Genomic DNA, 23,592 nt, shown 5'->3' on the forward strand with positions numbered 1-23,592 from the left:
TTTTTCCTGTATGCTTTACCTCTGAGATCTAGTCTTTGAACTAGTCTCTTTTGATTTTTGAAGAAACGGCTGATCTTTATGACAATTGTTTATACACCTCCATTTGTGATCCTTCTGCCCAACCAGATAGAACTCATGGCAGACAAAGTCCTACCCACATCACCTTTGGGGGCAGACAACCCCCTCTTCCTGATCATTTAAGGGCACCGACGATTTAAACATGAAATTTTGCACGTGCTGCTGCCATGGTTCACGCAGATGGACGTAGGCAAGTCCTTCCCACATTCCAAGAGAGGATCATACACGCATCTACTCTTTCTAATCACTCACGATAACTGTTCCCAAATGTTACTCGGAACACTCCTCTCCCAAATCCTTTCCTTCTTTTCTTTTTTTTAATATAACGAAGCAAAACCAATTTGTTGTCTGTAACAGTGGGCAGATATCTTCTTCTAACATACATAATGCCTAGAACAAACTGTTCCTCCATTTGTGATAGCATATGGTAACACAGTTTTCCAACTCTTTTTTTTTTTTTTTCCCCCTGGAGTTTAAGCAGAACATCATGTATTAAAATGTCTGTACTTTCTACTCACCTATAACAAAAATTGAACTTTGGAAAGCACATTTATGGAAAAACTTATTTACCTCCTAAGTAGCTTGCTGTAAGATTTTCTAGGACTACCTTTTACAATTTGGCTAGTAGAGGAATGACTAACTGACATTAATGACTATGTCTCCAAGAATTTAAACCAACATACTTACCAGATACTGCATGGCAATAGATCTCCGGAGAGGCCCGGGAGGACCAATAAGAAAGACATCTTGGCCAAGAAGATCTTTCTGCATTATCCATCTTAAATGGTGGACTACAGACTGGGCCAAACAATCTGTCACTTTCAAAGAAACACAAAGATAAGAACACATTATTTAATTTTGAAAGATACCTGGCCATTCACACATTTTTTTGTTCTTATCTCCAAAAATAAAACAAAGACACAAAGATGTGCTGTCCTAAAGCTGGATAGCTGAAAAGCAGAGAATTCTACACACAGCTTATATTAGACTACTTAATTTACATGCAAATTTATATACCTATCTTACACATTGCCTTTTTCTCTGCCCAACTTCATCCTTCAAAAAAAATCCCAACAAAAAACAGAAAAAAAATGTTGATTCTCATTTCACATTAAACTGATCAATGCAAAGACTGTTTTTTATTACTCAATCTTGAGTGGACTTCTCAGCATCAGTTAATATAATATAGATACGTTATTAATAATTTGTAAAAGATTTATCCAGCCTATATCCCAATGCTTCTGTGAATCATGAACTTAAAAAAAAAATTTTTTTTGCTTGCATCAGACTAAAATTAACGTTCAGGGATATATTTAATTTGCTATTTTCTTAAAAGACAACTGCATTCCTGTTTACATTTTGACACAATAAAACACAGAATTAAATTATCAAGGAAATGCAAACCTTGCAATATCATTACATCAATAGCACGCAGCTTCCAAAATCATAACAAAAAAACAACTCAAAGCAGATGCACTTATTTCTATTAAGAATACCATCCCCTTATTATTTTAAAAAACAATAACCTGATTATAATGAAACTAAAAACCTTACCACATGAATGCAAATGTTGGCAGCACTGGAAAGCACCATGCAGAAAGAACACACCGAAGCAGGGGTACCATTCCCGCTGCCGACCATCGCTCTGTCCCCAGAATACTCCTTCACGTACCCCCCCAGCAAAGCCTAGCCCCTTCTCAGACACAAGCAAAAAGCACTAGTGCAGGGGGAGAAGGAGAACACAAGCAAGCCAGGAGGGAGATTTATGTATATGGTTGCTTTCAGAACAATCTGACAAGACCGATGATGGGGTTTGAAGCTGGAGCCTTGAGGGTGGCATCTGGGATGCTGAAGTACAGTAAGACAGGAGCAAGAGGTGATGAAATCCTCCAACTAATAGTTGGGTATTTACCCTTTTTCAGTGTGATTACTGGTTGCAATTAGAAGCCAATATTTTAAAAACCAAGCCTGGGTTCTACATCAGCTTTGCTGAGACAGGGGAGGCAGTACGTGAGGGGCAGAGTTAAGGACAGCAAGCAATAGTGCCCCTCAGTTCTGAGAGGTTTTAGTTCACTGTTGAATCTTTGTATACCAGAATTAAAATTAATTTTGTAAGATCATAGAAACAGTATTAAATGACTGTATGAGATTCAAGGAAGATTTTTCAAGCATAAAGCTGGCTAAGGAAAACTTTACCAAAAATTTTAACCAAATATTTTGGTCTGGCACTCAGGAAAGCCATTTGAAATCATCTTCCACTTCCAGAGAAATCTACTATATCCTTACCACCAATATGAACAGGAATAACACACACACACAGGCGAGCAATCTATGCATTACGATTATCAGATTAATTGTAAATAAACGTTTCAGGTTTGTTTTTTTGTTTTGATTTCTAAATAACTGCCATTAGCATGCCCAGCATTAGTTTTCATATATGTTATGGTAAGATCATATGAATGTAAAAATATTTTCTTCTTCTTCACTGCAATGCTGTTTTCCGAAAGCATTGCACGTCACACATACCACACACAACAGGCCAAATGCAAATAAATTCCTCACAGAGAATAACGTGTTCCTTTCTACGAGATTTTCAAGAAAATTAAGAAAGTTCTTATTACGTATATTCTTTGGGAAATAAAGGGTAATACATCACACCAGAAAAACTGCTCTGTCCAAACTTTGCTACTGGACAGGTATGGTAATTTGAAAAGCACCACACAAATAAAATGTATTATATTAAAGGTACCATTAAAATTGCAAGACAGAGATCTCACTGGAAAGCACATTTGTTATTAATCTTACCTGTTGTATGAACATGCCAACGTGTCTAGTGTATTTTTATAATAGGTGTTCTCAAAAAAAAAAAGGCACTTTACTTAAAGCGGACAAATAAGCTTGGAAATCTTGCTGAAACACTGAATTCTTTCACGTCAAAAGTCATGCATTAAAAGCATGGCAAAACCAGCTTTGACACAGCACGACTACAAACGCCTCTGGTGTAATTCACATTATTATGTGTAGCTATCTTTTTTATCTTTAGGATGGCCTTAAGAAAAAACTCGGGTCAGACTTAAAAGCAGTACCGTAAATAGAAACAGGATTTAAGAACGTTCAGCAGTATCTGCAAGACAAACTGTCATGTAAAAGAGAACATGAGTGTACAGCATTCAAAAAAATCTAAAATCTTAGGAACGTGATCCCCCTGCAAACCTTAAGGAATATATATATATATATAAAGGCACTCATATTCTTGTCATTATGTTTAAGCAGTCCAAATTTTCTCTGAAATCTTAATAGGCAAAATGCAACTTTAAAAAATGTCCTATAATTTCTTAGCTTTGCTTTTTTTTTTTTTTTGAGAAAAGGACATGAAAGACACAATTCCTTATTGATACATTTCCTAGAAAACGGTTTCATTGCTTCACCATTCACATCATTCTCCTCACATACAGATTACAGCTGGATCAATTACAATACAAGTTTTCAATCACAAAGTCGGCACACTGACCATCTGCAAACTCACTCAAAGGAAGCCCATTACAAATAATGCCGAAAATTCAAAGCAAGCGTTCCCTAAGGCGAACTGTCATGACAGCAGCTTCCACTTGTCAGTTCCTTCTATTCTAACATGTAATATTTGTACATTGCTCAAGATATTAAGCCTACTTTAGTTTCCCAGTTATGTCCTTCTAAAATCATAATGCAAATTTTTTGTACATGCAGTCTATACCGCATAAACTGTTTCCAAAGCACAGTGTTCTCTTCAAAAGCAACTTCAGATGCACATACACAGTATCTTCAATATTATTTATATATTTTATTTTTTATATTTTATATATTTATTATTTATATATTTAGACTACATTTACTGTGGTATCTGCATTACAAAGCTTTTATGTTTTCTCTAACACGACTCGAAAAAATTCTTCTCTGTTCAAGTACTGTATATTAACTTTACTACAAGCAGCATATAATAATTTTCCATTACATTTAGAAGACAGGGCAAATTAGCTGAAAAAAGCATTCAGCATGTATGCTACAGCAATTTTTATTAATTATCCCATGAGTCAGATAGCATCTAATGCAAACTAGGTTTGCACAATCTGTTTAGTGGCACTCTGCTGATTTGCACTAGTTGAGTAGCTGGCCCTATATTCTTATCTGCAGGATGGTGCGTAGGAAGCCTCTACAGTGGATTCTCAAAGACACCATCTGGCACATGCAGGAGAGTAGTCGGTGCTACAATTTGCTATTCCTATCTATCAAGGATGGCCAGCGAAAGAAAATGCATTCTATTGGTTTGTAATACGTGGTAAGTGGGACAACACCTAGCAGAATCTGCACAAACATTCTGTAAAGTGAGCAGCTGAAGCTGAATAAAGAAATCCCCAAATAAGAAAAGAAGAAAATGTTGTACGTAGATTTTGAAGCAAATGCAGCAGCTGCTCTTGTTTGATCCACAAATCAGCTTTTGATAAAACCAAGACTGAAATGGCTATGCCAGCCTCGGAAATTTTCCAGTTCACTCATACTTGAATTCTTGGCACATGTTACACTCACTGAAGCCATAAGATTCACTGGAGATAGCAGACAGTATCTGCTGGCAAGTCCTTGTGTCCCACCTACAGAAGAAATCCCATAAATGAAGGAGACACCTACCTCTTCCCACTGTTCAGATGCAGACAGTTAAATGAACTGATTTCCAAGAATATCTATTCCAGATGTGGTAGAAAGTACGTTGGAGCGCATGTCCTTGTATGACTCTGGTTTGGTCAATATCATAATAACCAACAGGCACTTAGAAGACACCGATGTATATAATTTTCAACAGAATTAAAAATAGAATCATAGAATCGTTAAGGACCTCTGAGATCGAGTCCAACCTGTTAGCCTAACCGCCTGGTCCACCTCTAAACCATGTCCCTAAGCACCACATCCACACATTTTTTGAATACTTCCAGGGACTGTGATTGTACCATTTCCCTGGGCAGCCTGTTCCAATGTCTAACCACTCTCTCTGTGAAGAAGTTTTTCCTAATATCTAATACAAATCTCCCCTGGCACAACTTGAGCCCATTTCCTTTCATCCTATCACTTGTTACTTGGGAGAAGAGACCGACCCCCACCTCACTACAACCTCCTTTCAGGTAGCTGTAGAGAGCAATAAGGTCTCCCCTCAGCCTCCTCTTCTCCAAGGTAAACAACCCCAGCTCCCTCAGCCGCTCCGCCTAAGACTTGTGCTCCAGACCCTTCACCAGCTTCGTTGCCCTTCTCTGGACCTCTGCATACCCTGAACCTTTGCTACAGTGCATGTTCAGAGTCTGAGAATGGCTCCTTTTATCAGGGGAGGTGACAGTTCATGAGGGGAAAAAGATGTCCCGCTCTTCTGGTTACCAAGGGTGTCCTTTAGCTTTCCACAGCAATCTGCAGTACATCCAGCACAGGGGGTGGCCGCCGTAAAATATGGTTAAGGAAGCAGGGGACAAGGAGGGAGGTCTTTGTCTAAAAACATAAATACATTTCAAAAAGTTAAAATGTTCAAAACCCTGAGCTTACCAAGACTTATTTCACAGCTTGTTCAGGGTGGGGGGCAACGAAGGAAGAGAGCAAGCTGCCCCGCACACCGTGGAGGAGGCAGCGTGGCTGAGGTGGGGAGGGAGGCACTCCTGTGTGGCCTGCTTTCAGCTGCTTTCCTTTAGCGCTTCACAAATAAAACACTGCTGCTCTTCCAATTTTATGCTGACGCACGGAGCCCAAGGAGTTTTCAAAGTCTCATAATGTGGTTACATCACAGACAGTTTCCACTGGAATAGTATTTTTCCTCATAAATTTTTCATAGAAACAGTCTTCATTCCAACAATTTTTGCTCTTGCGGTGGTAAGGAAACAAGTTGAGAGTCTTTGCAGGGGCTTAGAAAGGGGGAAGTTACTTCTTGGATGAGACCATAAACTCATTTATCATTAATTCCTTCAAGTCGATTGCTTCACAGGAAGGTATAGGATCTACATAGGTGAATCATACTTCTCCATGTGAGTATACACGAAAAGAAAATACAAAGGAATGATGTAAAACCAAACAGCTTTCTGGAAGGGACACTGAATGGGATTCAGAAGATTAAGTTTCTCTTAGTGACATATAAACATGGAGCAAATGAAACTATTTGTAGCTGGATGTACAACTCATAGGGAAATACATAGCCAGAGCAGTTATCTGTAGCTCGGACTCCAACTGGAGGGACATAACTCTGTCTGCTTTTGAGCGCAACAGCTCAGTCCAGCACAGGTAAGTTTGAGAGATTCTAGAAAAGAGCAAGAAGAATTATGAAAAGTCTGGAAGATACGGAAAAGTTGAAGACATTGGAATTCAGTCTAGAAAAGAAATGACCAAAAATCGTAACCACTGTTTTCCAGCATGCAAGATAGAATCACAGTGAAGAAAAAAGTAATCTATACATCATGGCTACGCTAGATAGAACAAGCCCCAGGGAAGTAAAAGTATGTCCAAAAAGATCTAAACGAGGCATCAGAAAATGCTTTTTTTTCACAAAAGAATCATTAATTACTGGAGTAAAGTGTGCAGAGAGGTTCTGGAATCTACGTCACCAGCACATTTTAAGAACAAGGAGGACAAACATCTCTCAGGAATGGTTCGGATTCGGCTGACCCTGCTTTGAGGCACAAGCAACAGTCCAGACAACTCCCTGCGCTCCACCCAGACCTTCGCTGAAGGTTTTCATGTCCCCGTGTCTCCCTGTGCCTTGCTCTCGGTATACACAAAACGGGGGTAATGGTGTAAAACGTTCAGAGCTCTATTGACAAAAAAACCCACTATTTCAGATTCTGGATTAGGTGGTAACAGCCAAGTAGCAGATCAGTTGCAGGCCTAGATGAAAACTCAAACTGCTGAAATAATCACCATCTCTGACAACAGACATCTTTCTTTAGGCTGGGAAAGAAGAAATGTAATGACAAAAGCCTTTGTTAGCACAAAATTACAGTCATCCTGCAATACAACCTGTCTCTGTAACGTGTTGCACCCTGGCGCTCAGATTTAAAGTTAACAGAAAGAAGAAGAAACACATGTTCCAGTGCAAATCTGAACCTACTTTGAGCAATAACTGAACACACATGCTTGTCCCTGCTTCAGCACGTGGCGCATACCATTCTGGGAGAAGGACACAGAGACGTCTTACTGTTAGGGCAATACTGATTTTTCAGGTGAAGAATAAATAACAGGAACTGCTGGCACTGCTGAGCCTACTACAGAGAAATAACCCCAATTTCCTCAACAATTCCCTTTCAAGCACAGAAATCCATTTAGTGCTACTTTTTTTGTATTTCATTCTTATACGCACAAACCTTCTGTTTAAATTCCTCACCATAATTAGTCTTCCATATATCTCAACTGGCAAAACTAACGGGAGGTATCCCTTAGCCCCTTGTATAGACACATGTCACTTTTGATCACACACTGGGGAGGGTGCTCAGACTCAGGACATCTGGCATAAAACCACACACTGTTTGAAATTAACCTTCCACAATGCAATGCGGTTGCATGTAACATGACTACAGCCAAATTCCCAAATGCACTTGCACCTTCAGAGAGCAGCAAAGCTGACAGAGTGCTGCAAGAGAACGTCCCTTTTCCTGCCTTATTGAGGATTCGCCGCCATTGACCAAAGTGCCCTGGAAGAGCTATGTTAGGAATTGTTTTGTCAAGATTAATAAATAGATGAAATATCAGGTACGTTGTCATTTTCATAAAATTTCCAGAAACCATTAACGAAAGCAGTGCACTGATACAAACTCAACATAAAATAAAATAATTAATGTTCGTTCTCACAATTCCATTTTAGATCTAAACTATCATGGAAAGCCATACAAAGTTTCTCCAAAGTATAACTAAAGCAACAATCGTGCTTTTCAGGCATGGTGAGATTTTAAAAATGTAGGTTTTATTTTTACTGATAAAAGAACAGGCAGTGCAAAAATAAGTGCCCTCTTTCTAGAACGTGTCAGACACAGTTATGACAGAAATCCCATTAACAAAATTCCCTTGTGTATGACTCATTTTTACTTGTCACTTATAAAAAGAAAAATAAGAACAATTCAGATTTTATGTACCTTTAATTATCATCTTCCAATAAAAAGCCATTTGCCAGCAACAGTAAAACAAATTTATATTTTACATTAACACACAAAATGGAGCACTTCATACTGAACTTGCTAGATACCTAGCATAAAACCTGAAAAGCAGAGACATGAAAACAGAAGGTAACCAGCAGTACTTATGCTATCCATTTCTGCAAAATGTAACAAGGTTCAATAAAGGAATTAAAAATCAGTTTCATTTGGTAACACAAAGAATGAAATATTTTGGTATCAATTCTGTGACAAGAAGACAAATGTAAAGTTTTGTAGGTACTTAGTACATTTGCCTTCCTTACCGTGTTACATTTTTTTCAGATTTTTAAGGCTATTTTTAAGCCTAGAATAATGCTGAGTTTAGAATAAGTTATATCATCCCTAAAATTTGCTGTAAATTATAGATATGCACTTTCAACATCACCATATTTTAACATGGCTTTTATCAGCAGAATAACAAAAGCAGAAACATTCTATTCTACACAATGAGCTAGAAAACAATATCATATGCAGTACTAGTAAATGAACTGTAACTGCTTCAATTCCCTCCTCTTACTTCTTACTCCACTGCAAACATTACAATGACTGAGACTTTTTCAGAGATATTTCCCACTTAAGTAGGAAACTTAAGAAAGAACTTTGTTCTCCATAGTAACATAACCATAGAACTGAAGCACTAAGGGATAAAAAAAATTCCTAAATTTAAATATACAAAGAAATTGTATTCAAGTATTTGAAATCTATTTTCTGCTATTAAATACATAAGTATCCTACCTTACTTTAATTTAATATTTAGGTTTATAAGCAAAATTTTGTACCTTCTGTCATCCCACTGTAAGTACATGAATACTGATGAACAACATTATCCCAAGCATGACATTGGCCAAAAAAAAAAAAAAAAAGAAAAAGAGAGAAACAACTAATAATACACCTAATATGTGCTAATAAATGTTACTTTTAGTTGTAGTATCAGATTTTAGCTAAGATCCCATCGTTCTGTACAGTTCCATGTTCAGTAACTTTTTTGCTATCAGATTAGTTTTCAACCACTTTTTCCTTATAATTGTTAACTAGAAAAATCTCTGACTCTTTGATCCTACCAAATGTTTTCAGAATTCTCTTACCTTCCCAGTCCAAAGAACTGAAAGAGGTGCTGTTATAGCAACTTAGAGCTAACATTTATCTTGCTGAAAAGTACAGATTGACCAAAACATGTAATAGTGACTGGCATGGTGTGGAAGAGTGGAGGGCAGGGAGGCATGGTTAAAATTAACATATTCGCTATAGCACAGAAAACCAGAAAGCAAAAAAATCTACAAGAAATGTAAGTGAAACCGATCACATTAGTCATTGACAGACAACTGATGGCCTTACTTCATGATCAAAATGAAAAAATAGGCATACAAGATAAATGATGAAAAGCAAAAGACTATCATTTAAGAAGTTATAAAAAGTAATAATACAGAGCAGCATTTCTCAACTGTTTGGCCGCGTTCCCAGGGAATGCACGAGGTATGGGAAGTGTCATTACAGTCTAAAACAGAAACCCTTTCCTCACGGGCTACCCCATAACAGCAAGGGCTAACACATGGCATTGGATATCTTTGGTACCTTAGATCACCTGGTAGGAAAGCGTCACAGTGTGACGCCTACTGGGGTATGGGAATTAAGCAGCCCACAATCCAGATGCAGATCAGCAATTTGGCCTACCAGACTACTGGCAGACTTCACACTAGTCAAAGATGGAAAGCAAACAAAATCTTCCTCTCTATATTGCTCTCTGAGCAACCTCATCTAGTGGAACATGTCCCTGCTGATTGCAGGGGGGGGTCGGACTACATGACCTTTAAAGGTCCCTTCCAACCCAAACTATTCTATGATTCTATATTCCTACCACACCTCTCAAAGGACAAACACTTCAGAAGAAATGTTGCACGTCAGAGTTAAGAAACAATTATCTAAACATGTCAATAGTACAGGTCTACTATCCCACAGTTACTACAAAATCCAGAATCACAGAAACACGGAACGGTTGAAGTTAGAAGGGACCTCTGGATGCCATTTTGTTCAACCCTCCGGCTCAAACAGGGCCACCTAAAGCCTGCCTGAGGAACTGAAGTATTATTGCCTAAGAACGCAACAATATAAACCTTCACACAGCAGCTCCTGCCCTTTCTGATACTGTACCAGTAGCACTCCCGGTACACCTGTAACATCCCCCTTGCCCTGAGTATCTCTCTCCCAGCATTTACCTGCCATCCTGCCAGCTGTGCAGTGGCAAGTCTAGTGTTGATATTATCAATGCCATCCTTCTAAAAGAAAAAACAAAACCAAAAAACGCCAGCACCCCAGCAATTTTCTTGGTGTCTCTTTCAAAATGTCATGGAAGGAATTTAGACATGTTGGAAAGCAAACTCACTTAAGTGAATGACTACACTCAGTTTCCAGCTGTAGAACCTTGTAAGCCCAGCAATGATGGTCACTGGGAGTTCTCAATGCTTGGCCCTGTCTAACCATTGTATTAAGACGTACAAACACCTTTAGAATGCCACGTGTGCTCGGTTTTAGCCTGAAAATTTATCTGGTTGGAAAAAATCAGTTGTTGGGTTTTGGTTTTGTGCTTTTTGTTTGTTTTTTTTTTTTTTTTAAATTTAAATTTTGGACATCCAGGAGCCTACATGTGAAAGCACTGAACAAATGGCAACTGATCTTTTTGGAGCCTCAGGAAATAGTTGGCCAGTACTCTCCTAGGAAATGCCACAACGAAAACATGATTCACTTGCTGATCCACGGTGCAAAAGGAAAAGCTCAAGAAGCATGTTTTCTCAAGAAACAGGAAATACGGATGGCTGCAACTCCGTTGCATTTTTAATAAGGTATCAAAACATAATGTGAATTAATTGTAAGTACATGTAAGTACATTGTTAATGTGCATAATTGGCTATGTCTTTTGTAAGTATTTGATAGCATTTTTTGTCACTATGCAATTGATTTCTCATTAACTTGATGGACTGCAAAAATCTGTATGTTTGCTGACAACAATAACATGACAATCTGGGAATACTAAATATCACAGTAGAAAAACACACTACATCTGCCATACAGCAGAAAACTCCTAGGACATATAATCATATTGCAGCTGAATGATAATTTTAAACTGCCACAGTTTTATGACCAAACAATTTGAGATTACTGTATTATTTTTAGAAGTAATTGCTGGATGAGACCCCTTTTGAACAAAATATTTAAACATACACAAATGATCCTTTTATTGTCCCACTGACCAATGGAACAAGTTACATTCAAAGTTAAAGAGATTCCTATATAACCAGCAGAACGAGAGACACAGTAAAGAACTCAGCAAAGATAGCCTTCCCCAAATTGCATGCTTTTTCAAAAAATATTTCTTAGATAATTTCAGTAACGTCAGTGGGGTGACTTGAGTGAGTAAAAGTTTTTTGAATAAAACATTGAAACTCATTCAAAAGGAAAACAGATTCTTACTGTAGTTCTGTGGAACAAGTTCTGGGTTCTTCGGTGTTTTGAGTTTAAAAGACACATCTCCAATAGTGACAGTACCACCTAAAAAAAGAGAAAAGATGTCTTTTAGTTCCCAGATACTTTTTAAGCATTTAATGTCCTTATATTAAAGTTTAAATCATAGGCCTGCTGTGGTAAGGCTGACTGTGTGTTCACAAAGCAACCTCTAATGTTAGTTTACTAATTAGGCTCTGCTGCTTTTCAATAGATCAGGTATCAGGACAATTTACATTTAATTAATATTCCTTGACTTTTTTTGTTTTGTTGCTGCTGTTATAACCATAACTTACTTTGTTGGGAGCTATGGAATTCAAGCTCACTGCAGAACCCCATTACAACTACCATCATTGATCTATTGAAATTAAAACTTTAGCATGTTTATCTGCCGAACTAGCAGTGAGAAACACCTGTAGGGGTGATGATTTTCCTGAGTTTTCAAGCAGCCTGAGACAGTATCTGTTGGAGGTACAAAACGACATATTCATGTCAGTGGGTCCTTCCTGCACTCTCTGTATAGCTGCAGAACCTGGCACCTTTCCAAGGTTTGAGAGGTCTCAAGCATTTCTTGCTCTGGATTTCAAAACTAAAGCACCTGGTCATTTAATTTACTGGTCTCTTATTAGGACTTGCCTGTCTTATCTGTCTTTCTGCAACCACAGGCTTGAATTAAATTCCAAGGCATGCCCTATGTACTTTCTCGTGGAAATCAGAAGTGAAATCTAGTTTGCAGCCAGCAAATGGGTGAGGACCAAGGTGGCAGCGGTCACAGAGAAAAACAGCACAACACCCAAAACCCGTGAAGCTAAGAACATGAGGTGCAGACTGGTAACAAACTCAACGTTTATTTTTTTCAAGAGACCATCTGGGCCATGCAAATGAGTTCACAAGTATTAAGACCATGGAACTTAGATGACTCTAGTAAGATGATGTTTTTTCCATTACTGTTGCTGAAGATAACACCACCTTTGCTGCCCAACAGGCACTGTAGTGTGTGCGTGAGGATGGAGACGATTACTGAAGTAAGACTGCTGCACAGGGGTGCAGTTTCGCCACGGCACTCTGACTACACTACCTTTCCATGAATTGAGGCCAAGTTTTGGAACTGTTCTTTGTGCTTGTGCTGTTCTCAGAAATGAGATGTAGAGTACATAGCCCACAAACAAAATCCAACTCTAAAAATCCATTTGTAAATCTGCATCTTGTCCTACTCCATCCAAGAGGACCCAGTCTATGGTTGCCTATCTCCAGCACCGGGTAAAGAGTCAAAGAGTTCAGAAGACCAATGCTGGAAGCAGAGAGGGAGATGCTGGAGAGGATGCCTGTCAAAACTAACAGAGGCAATCACAACTCCTCCCATACATACAGCAGCTCTCCTTTCATTCAGCAGTGACTCTAGTTTTATACTCAAATGCAGTTCTCTTCCAGCATACCCAGATGTTAGTGCTCATCTCACAGGACTGAGAATCCCCAGGTTCTGACATGACTCACACAATCCATGGGAAAGGTTACACAGTTAGGACTAGATTTATAACAGCCAGAGGAGAATCACGTACAGCAACAAACAGGAAGCGGTGAAGAAAGGATTATAGCTGATTTTCTCCCAAATTTAAGGGCTTAACAATGGTGCTGAGACTGGGATTCACAGCCTGACATACAGGCCTGCACGTGGGTCTTTATGTTGCTCCTGAAGCCCAAATAACCAGCCCCCCATTTTTTCCTTAAAGTATTGGCAGAAGGCTGTAAGTTGGTGGGTGTTCCCACATTTTATGCAACAGTACAGTGCTTCAATGGCTTGCCAGAAAGTGGGAGACTTAGGCAACAGCAGTAATGCCAAATAAAATGTGGCCAAGGGTTCATTCCTGGTCCTAAGGACAAGCAGCACCAAGCAGCTCCCGCCCTCCCTGCTAGAGTTAAGCACCCTTCTCTGGCAAATCTGTGCAGGAGCCAAGAAGTGGAACGATCCCAAACAGAGCTGGGGCTAAGCTAACAATTAGGCAGCAGTCTTTAGCTCATTTCCCAGCCCTTGCTGAATTTGCAGTTCAAGTGCACCTAAAAGTATTGTGCCCTCTTCAGCCTGAAGCATTCAAACTCACTCCAAAAGAAAGTCCCACAATGGCTTAGGGGCTTGGTCCCCATTCTGGGAACTGTTATATATCTTAAATTAAAGAGTCACTGGACAACAGACGCAACCACTGCAAGGAGTAAAATCTAGGCTTTGGGTCTCCCAGGGTTTTGCCCACTTCTCTGAGTTTTAAAGTAAGAAAAACTATTTTACTGCCTAAGCATCCCTTTCTCTTTCTTCTGCTGCAGCTCCAATCACTCTTTCTCACTGGGAAACAGCTAAAGGATTGACCAAAATGCCTCCAAGTTGATGAAAACATCCTAGGAGCCCACTGCTTCCTGCAAATGTTGACACCTCTCTCATTAGCTCAGCTAGGAAGAATTTCAACATTCTACAAAGGGCAGGTTGCCTGATATATCCTTAGGAAATTAGTGCCAGTTTATTTTCTCACTGTTCCCCAGCCAACATGCAATGAGACAAGAGTATATGACTAATTAGCTCCTAGCTTAAATCACCTCAGCTCAAGTGGTAAATACTCTCTCATGCATACACAGTCTTCCAAAACACAGTAGGGACAAGATGCCAAAACAACAAGGTGTCAGACTTTTTCAATACATTGGAATGATGATATCATCTACAGGAGAGAATTTTAATTACCTACTTTATTGGCACAGTACTGAAAAGCCTGAGTTGATTTCCTGTACTCCCCCCCCCCCCCCAAAAAAAAAACCCCACAGCTGAGTTTGGTCTAGGTGAAAAATGGAAAATGCATCTGTCCTGGTGGTATTTATGTCAGTCCTTAACATGCTAACCCTCGATCAACACATCTAGTCATGTCCAAAAATTTCACAAATATTCCAGCCATCAGTGGACCCTACAAACTTTCATGAAAAATGGGCTGGGAGGGAACTATATGCAAGATGTGGAGAGAGCTGAACATACAAAATCCCTAGCATACAGTCAGGGCATTCAGATTTTAACAGGCTTGTTGCTGCCTGGAGACAAACGTTGCCTCCAGCTTGCATCTGTCCAAAAAGCAAAAATACTAGCAGCGTTTAATAGAACTTTAAGCAACAGTAAACGAAGACAGCAGAGTCTATTTTCCTAGCTAAATGAGCACAGGGGAGATTAGCCCACTAATCTTATCGCACACTTTCACCTGGTCTATATTTTCTTGTCTCATTTGTTTCTTCTGTACTTGTTTAAAATCTCATGTTTGGTTACTCCATTTCCACTGCTTTTCCAAACTCTTTGAACAGAGGTGTCATCCCGGCCAGGCTCTTTCCAATGTTTCACCAGCTGGCAAGGAACTGACAACAGCCTGCTTTGTAAAATGGTGCTGTTAAATCAGCAAGACTCATAATCTGAGAACACGTATGCCAAATTATTTGACTCCACTGCAAATTATGGAAAAGCCCATGAATACTCCAAGCCATCTCACAAGCTGCTACCACTCTATTGTGGACAAAAGCTATACACACGGGGTTTTGTGATGGAGACTTTTAGCCCGTATCAGGTCTGCTTAGGCAAGCAGTGAAGATGTGCCTCTGGTTTCTTATCTCCTACACAGAAAACAGTAAACTTAGATACCACAGTCTTTGGGGAAAACAGTGAGACATGAGCAGTGCCCGATGTACACAGAGAGATATGGCTGCTGAAACAAAACAAGTGCGAAATAAGCCAGAATCCAAAAGGTAAGGGGGGCATCTGATTCAGGGGGCGGACAACATACAGACAAAGAAGTTTGTTTAAGAGTCCATGCAATATGGGCCAGAAATTGGCAGCACATAAAGACCGTGACCCAATAATGGGACCCTGATGAGACTCTCTGAAACAAGGAGGTATGAAAACAGCCTCAATACATGCAACGAGCTCTTTCTGCTGCATCTGGAATAGACAGGTGTGAATTGCACCTCTGGCAAAATGGCAATTCGCACATGCACATACAGCTAGCCAGTAACTGCAATGCACTGAACCTGATACGCTTTCTTCTTTAGAGCTACATTTTAGACAGAAAACAATATTAATACCTACATCTGCTTTTTACGGTAACTGACAAGGGGTCTTCAGATGAGCAGGCCTATTTCTTCCACTGGGTCCAGTGAGGGCTACTGAATAGAAAGGCACTACTTCCAGCTCCAAGCCCCTGAGCTGCAGAGGAGGCAGCCGGAGGCTGGGAGGGCACTTTGGCAGGGCGCTCCTGCGGGAACACCCTCTGCTTTTATTCTCCCCCAGCATCTCCTATTCACCATTCTCCAATACAGAATAGCAGGACTTGATGGACCTTGTTCTGACCCACTGTGGATGCTTTTATGTTATAATCTCAGTAAGAAGGCTTCTTGAAGATGCAGCTTTATTGTGTGCTTGGCATCTTTGACCGGTCTTGTATTTAAAAGCTAGTACCACACCAACTATCCCTCTTCTCCTCTCCCCCTCCCCAGAAGAGACCATTCCCTAATCCTACTATTTTTTCCTATATGTTGAGAAGAAAAAAACGCTGCTGTTCAAATTATTTACAGCAACGCTGGTCATATCTGAAGATAAACAGATTGCATCTCAACTACAATTTAAGAATTTAAGAAGCAGAAAAAAGTTTTATTTCTTCTACTTGCCATTTTTCTGGTGAAATAATACATTAAGAGAAAAGAATGAAATTAATAAATTTGAAATGGCTATTTTTAAATAAAGAAATCCTACAGCAAAAGAAAACACTCTGCACAGATCTATACGTGTGTTTAGTTTTTTGAGTGCACAGCAGAAACAGTTCCAATCTCATGTGTAAATCTTTATATTGTCAGGGTTTTTATAAGACACTACAATGAAGCTTCAGGAATGTTGAATTTTTTTGTGGTTGAAATTATTACATTTTGGCCTCTTTAGTCCTGAATTTATGTGAGATTAACACACTCCAACAGTTGACTTAGTATATTACACATTCACTTGTACACAGACCATCCATCTGGTCTCAAAAGCCAGTAACAGCAAGAGCATATTAAAACTGTGAAGGTGCTAAGCTCTGCTCACATTAACTTCTGTGTGATAAGATCACACCTGTTAGAGGAAAGTTCAAAATCTATATTATATTCAAATGTATATTTCCGGATCTTAATTTCATTCTAATGTGAAGGAAAGAGGTGGGGGAGCTTTTAACTGATATTTATCCAGCACATTTCCATAAGGGCACAGAAAAGAGTATCAGCCCTCATCCTTGAAGAGCTAACTTATTTTGAAGAAGCAGAAATGACACTTTCCAGGATTTGTTTTTTCTTTTTCCTCAATTTTTCTGAATACATTATTCGGGGTGGGAGCAGTCCTATCTACACAACTTGCTTACTTCTCTCATTTCATACCAGCTTTTACTGGCCATCTTCATGGCTGCAAACATTACACACAGTCACTGGGTAACACCGTAACCTATTCTGCATCTTATACCGGTACTAGCAGCCTCCCAAACACGAGGAACAGAAACCGATTCCCCGCACTCACTAGGTTTGCTCCTTGACCACCGCTGCCTTCACATACAGATGAGGTGGAGCTCAGCTGCTGCCGACAGGACGCTGCAAGCTGACAGCTGCTACTGACTGAAATAGTTGGATGTTTACACAACAAAATCCATCTCCAATCTAAGCAAAAAAATCTACTTAAGTTGCCCCTTTTTTATGAGCAAAAGAAACAAAGTCTTTCCCTCTAAGAAACCAAAATAAGTACTTGAAACACAAAATTTTAATATTACTCCATTTCTACTCAACATTATTATTAGACCTTCTATTTTTTTAACGTTCAGTTTTGAAGCTAATGCTTGATTTTTCAATTGTCTACTTTAGGCTAATGATTCTCTTTACTGATTGAAGTTCAAAGTGTCATTAAAACAAAATCTTGGTATTTACTCCAGCAAGTGAACCTTTTCCTCCATTTTTCTGCACTAGGAGAAGATTAACAACATGAACATGGAATCTTGTCTGACATCCAGTCATGTAGAAAGCTTACAATCATTTCTTAGCAGAGAGCTATTTTTCGTTTGGGCCAACAGCATTCCCTGAAGGTAGGGAGTCTGATGATGCTCAATTACAAGTGTCATGATGTGAAAAGTCAGTTTTAAATATGTTTAATGCCATGATGATCTCACATAGACTTGATATATAAATTTCAGAGTATCTCGTAGTAATACGCTTACCACACCAAAGAATTGCTAAGCTGCCCATTTCATCAATTACCAAAACACTTTAGAAATACTGGTCATCATCTCCAACTCCCTGCTTAATATCAGCTTACCACCAAGATGAGATCTGATGAGCTGTGGCTTTGGCTGACTGAGTCTCAAACATCTTCAAGAATGGATGTTCCACAGCCTTTCTAGCCAACCTTCTCCCCTGCTGCACTACTCTCCTAGTAAAAAGGTTTGTCCTGTTGTCCAGTCTGAGCCTCTCAAGCCCCAATTCATGATGACTGCTTCTTGGTGTATTATCTGCCACTATTAAGTAGAGTTAGACTTAATCATTTTTGTAATTGTAGTTTTAAGTTGCCAACAGATTTCTCCCTTAGGCCTCTCCTTGCAAACCTAACAATCCCAGATCCCTCAGCTTCTCCTCACCATCAGGTGCTCTAGGCTCCTAACAATTTTGGTAGCCCCCAAGTGGACTCCATCAGTTTCTCAATATCTCCCCAGAACCAGGGAACCTGAAACTGGACAGAGCATTCCAGGCAGAGCCTCACCAGTGCTTTCTAGAGATGAACCCTCCCTTTACCATTGCCCATGCTCCTCCTAATGTAGCCCAGTCTATGGTTCACCTTATTTGCTATGAGGTGTTGGCTCATATTCAACCAGACAGCCACTGCAACCCCACAGCCTTTCCAGCAAAGCTGCTACTCAGCCAGTGCCTCCCCAGCCTGCAGTGACACACAGCAGCACTTAAGTCCAGTAGCAGAACTTCATACTTCTCTTTCTTAAATTTTTTGAGGTTTCTGTTGGCCCAGTCCTCAAGTTTATCAAGGTCCTTCTGGACTAGAAATCTGCAGTTGTCAGATGGTAGGGGTTTTGTCCCTACATACCAAATAGCACTTTTACACTCCTCTTCTGTTTTCTGTCTTTATTTCCACTTTTGTATGCCCCCTTTTTGTGTTTAGTTCATTGAGAAGTTCCCTGCTTGGCCAAGCAGGCCTCCTGCTGAAATACCAAATCCTCCTGTGGAACGGTTCATTCCTGAGCTGTCATACAGTTTTCTTTAAAAATCTTCAAGCTCTCCTGGGCACCTTTCTTCTTCATGGTTGTTATCCAAGGGATTCTACCTACCAATCTCCTGAATAAGTGAAAGCCTGCAGTCCCTAAGTTCAAGATCCAAATTCTGCTGCTCACCTTCCCAGCCTTCCTCCAGATCCACAACTCAATCACATTACGGTCACTGCGATCCAGGGTGCTATCTATGACCAAACCAGTTACAGTTCTTCCCTACTTGTGAGCAGCAGATGAAGTGAAGAGTTAGCCCTGAGCAGGCTCTCTGGCATCTGTGTTACAAAATTTTTATCAACACAGTCTAGAAACTTCCAAGAGCAGACGCACAATGCCAGATTGCCCTCCTAGCAGATGTCTGGACGGTTGAAATCCCCCATGAGCATGAGGGCCCGTGAGTGGAAGGCTTCTGCTAGCCATCTGTAGAAAGCAATATCCACTACCTCCTCTTAGTCATATGCTAACAGATGCCCACCACATTCCCAGTGCTCCCTTTCAGATCTTCCGTGGCCAGTGCTACTTATGTGAAAAAATTAGCTCATAGTGTTTTAAAACTGTATGAAGATTCCTGAAGTACAGTTTGCTCAGTGCAGAAAAGCCAGACTATTAGTCTATTCCAAACTGAGCTTAGATATCAAATGCATTAGTACAATTTCAATAATGTATTTCGACTAAAAAGAAACTACAACTGAAAATCAATAGAATTGTTTTTGAAACTTCCCATTTACTGAAAAGATAACCAAAGCAGACAAAACAGCTTTAAAATTCACTATGGCATCTCCTATGCAACTATCCTGAATCCCTGAGTTTGCCAAGCAGGTTCAACTTCAGCCTTATACATTAAAATGGGCAGGACTTGCAGAACACATCAACATGTATCAGGACTGTAACAGTTGCTGAACAGGAAAACTTAAATTTTGAACAACTGCCAAAAATTAAAACTCAGAAGCTATTTACTGACACTCCTCATGGGAACAACCGTGAAACCCTACTGAAGAGTGTACAGAAGCTTATCTGCCTGACAGCTCATCCCCTTCTTCCAGCTCTATCAGCGTGTCTAATAAAAGACACTATGTTTTTGCCACCAACCTTTTCTCTCTTAAATGTTAGAATAATTTGAAATAACTCAGGTATAACTCTGCAAGCTTTCACAACAACTGGCTTTGAAAATCCCATCTCCATTTGCTGCCTTCTCAGTTGTGCTGATGCAACAACTGTTCGTAAGGCCTCGCTGCAAATCAAGTCGCTGAAATCGTTTCAGTCACCACAATGCAGCCCCCTAAGTACAACTACGGAGGCAATGAACAATAGCAGGAATGTTAAGAGAAAGATGAAAGAATGAAGTCTCTTAAATAGGTTTTGCCAGTGAAAAAAATATTGCCAGAACCACGCTTCCAGCTATGTAAACTTCAACAAGATAACGACACAGGTAAAGTCGGAAAAGGAAATGTGCTGGAAAGTATTTACATCAATCATCAACCAGTTCTTTAGTCTTTGGACAGTGACAGACCCAGAAAAAAAAAAAAAAACAAACCACCCAAAACCCCTTCTAAACACATGGTCCCATTCATAGTCTTCTTTCAGATTATAAGTTTTTACCACAATCACTTAGATCCTGTATGATGATGATTAACATTACAGGATTCTGCAGTCTGATACAGTTTTCACAACTGACTGTGTTATACTCAGCAGATACTCTTGTATGTATTACTGAGATCTTTTAGGCTTTGAACACGGGTTTGATTAGGAACTGGGATAGACCAGGTTTTGGAAAGCACAGGAAGTGAACCTGGACAGGCAGAGCTGCAGAAAACAGCGAATGAAGCTAGTACATATTTTGGTCTACGCAAGTGACAAAGGGCAAGTTGTTTTGTGCACACTGAGCAGCAAAGCACACGAGAGACCTTCCTTCACCTGTACTATCTGACTAGCAATGATTTTTATTTTTCTAGCTCTTCAGTTTTCACCAAATTTAGCATTTGCTCCCACCAGCCCCTGAAAGCATCTCTGATATTGTGTATTCCATCAGATTTTTTCAAGTTTCATATTACCTACAGATAGATGCAAAGAACTAAACATCAGTGAACTGAGTTATGTAGAACTTCGCTTTGTTCAGCTCATACGGTGTCTAAAATAATAATTCATCACAAATAACTCTGCAGTCTACAAAAACTTGATTCTTTTCAGTCTTTTGGAAGGAAACATGAAACCTCCATTAAAAAATAATCTGATAGTCCTCCTTCCACAACTATAAATTACTATAAATTAAGTTTCCCTTATTAAATAAGTTGTGCAAACCCAAACCCTTCCTAGATATTCCCATTACCCTTTAGCCACTGAGTGCCTCCGTCTTTCACTTTGAGATTTCTCTTAAGCTTTACCACTAGATAGCTCTAGCCCCAGTGCACCAGCAAGTCATATTCGCATTACAAAGACAGAGCTGAAAAGCTAAGCATGGTTTCTTCACATATAGCAGGACAAAATCAGGCAACAGTTGCTCCCTTACACTTAAAAGGTACCATCACAGACACTAAATCCAATCTGGCAGGGATGTCAGATCCAAATTACTGGGCAGACAACAATTTGCTGTTTACTTGACTGTTAAGAGCTTCCAGCCTTTTCAGAAATATTTTCTTTATCAGCAGGGAAGAGACATGCAACCTCAACACCGCTTACAACATGACTTGCAACTACAGCAGCTGCATAGAAATAACAAAAACATGTATTGGACACAAAATTTCAGACCATCTCTTTGTAACTTCAGTAACCTCAAAGGAGTGATAGGGCCTGCAAGAGGACATGCAATTATCTTTAAAATAAAATTAATTTAAATAAACCAACAAAAATCAAATAATAAATAGTGTTCCTAATATCAAGGTCCCAAACTCACAGGAGCATAGGAAGCACTATAATGAATGAGATGCCTCAGCTGCTGGGAGGACAATTATCCCTAATATTATCTTTTAGCCTGCCTTTAATAAACTACAAGATTGTCTAGAGCTTTGAGATTTAAATCTTTATACCAAAACTATTACCACCATTGATTGTAACTGGGAATACTATTATTCATATACATACAGCGTATTCATGAATATTGCTAAGTTATACTCAGTTACATTCCATAGCACATGGAAATTATGAAGTATTTTTAGTAATACTGCATTTGGTACCATTTCATTTTGCTAAATTTCTTCTTGTTCTTAAGGTTACTCATCCCAACAAAGGGCTGAAAAGTGCTGAGCTACCTTCTTCAGGTGCTTGTTTCACACATTGTTAACTTGTTCCCTTTTATTCCTATTTGTTTTAAGATAAATAACCCTAGTTTTTTAGTACTTTTCACAAATAAGATATTTTCTATTCAAAAGTTCTGAAACGAATTTTATGGTTATCAGTTCCTCAAAGGCTTCCTTCTTGAGAAAGCTTTGAGAAACGAAACACATTTAAATACATGAACTGATCAACTAGTAAACAGATTAAAAAAAATTAAAATGGATCTAAATGGTATTAAAGGGGTGTAATTAAGACCTTCAGCGAGTACCTCACCATCAGAATCACTTGCTGTCATTTTAGCTCTCTAATTTACAGCTGCTCATCGCTCACTCTGTGTTAGTAGCTTTGCTGCTTTTGGCATTCACACAGAAAAGCGACAGCTACCACAGCCATATGTCACTGTTTCCAAATGCCACTTCTGCTCTGCACAGGCCCCTCATCTGTCTCAAAGGTCACCAGAGGACAGTTCAGGCCATCCTCCCTAGCATATGCACGCTCAAGGTCAATCCCCTACCCCGTTACCTTATGCTGCAGGCAAACCCAAACACGCATCAGCCTTGTCAACCCCTGAAATGGATATGGCTTGGCCTTAGCGGAGGGGCAAAGCCAAGCATGGCAAGATGGTAAGCAGCCGTTTGACGGAGAAGCGCAGTTCTCACAGGTACAGGCTGCGGGGCTGCTCCTTGCCTCACTGCGGGTGAAACACTTTGAAAGAGAAGCTCTGGAAAGCCACGCTAAGTGTCCCTGCAAGCCTGTGACTGAACTCTGCCCTCTCCTCTCACGCAATACTCACGAGCATAAGAAGAAACAGGGACGGCAGCACAAACTGGACATACTAGGAGCCCATAAGGTGATAACCTGCCTCCAGGACTCCCCCGGCCCGCCTGGCTGAAGGGAGAGCGGGCCTGCCCTCATTCCCGGGCCCGCTGTCATGGCCTGGGGGTTGGCCGGGGCAAGGGAAGCCGCGGGGAGGCCGTAGGGAGGCCCGGGCTGGGGGGCCGGGGGTCGTTACCTGAGCTGTGCAGCGCCCTGACCTCCAGGCGGCCGGACCGCGCCGCGGCCGCGCCGCCGCCCAGCACCTGCCGCAGGAGCAGGCGGACCCTGCGGGCAGCGGGGCCCCCCGCCCCGCCGCCCAGGCACAACACCCGCGACTGCATGGGCCGCGGGGAGACCGCCGCCGGGCCGGGCCGGGCCGGGCCGAGCCGCGCCAAGGAGGGGAAGGGAAACGCCGCGGCACAAAGTCCCACCGGAAACTAGCGCCGGGCCGA

General features: G+C 40.3%; 1 protein-coding gene across 1 annotated transcript in view; it reads right to left on the reverse strand.

Annotated features, from left to right (window-relative positions):
• VWA8 (von Willebrand factor A domain containing 8) overlaps positions 1 to 23,544 on the reverse strand; it is a 199,800-nt gene extending 176,256 nt beyond the window's left edge. The window contains exons 1-3 of the mRNA XM_087759030.1: positions 23,337 to 23,544; positions 11,730 to 11,807; positions 766 to 896 (exon numbers count right to left, since the gene is read on the reverse strand). Of these exons, the coding sequence (XP_087615156.1) occupies positions 766 to 896; positions 11,730 to 11,807; positions 23,337 to 23,481 (354 nt within the window). The 5' untranslated portion in view covers positions 23,482 to 23,544. The remainder of the gene's footprint in view (positions 1 to 765; positions 897 to 11,729; positions 11,808 to 23,336) is intronic.
• Between the last annotated feature and the right edge of the window lie 48 nt (positions 23,545 to 23,592).

Source organism: Nipponia nippon, unplaced genomic scaffold (genome assembly GCF_047370975.1).
Source record: "Nipponia nippon isolate SJK-2023a ecotype South Korea unplaced genomic scaffold, ASM4737097v1 scaffold_2, whole genome shotgun sequence".
NCBI lineage: Eukaryota > Metazoa > Chordata > Aves > Pelecaniformes > Threskiornithidae > Nipponia > Nipponia nippon.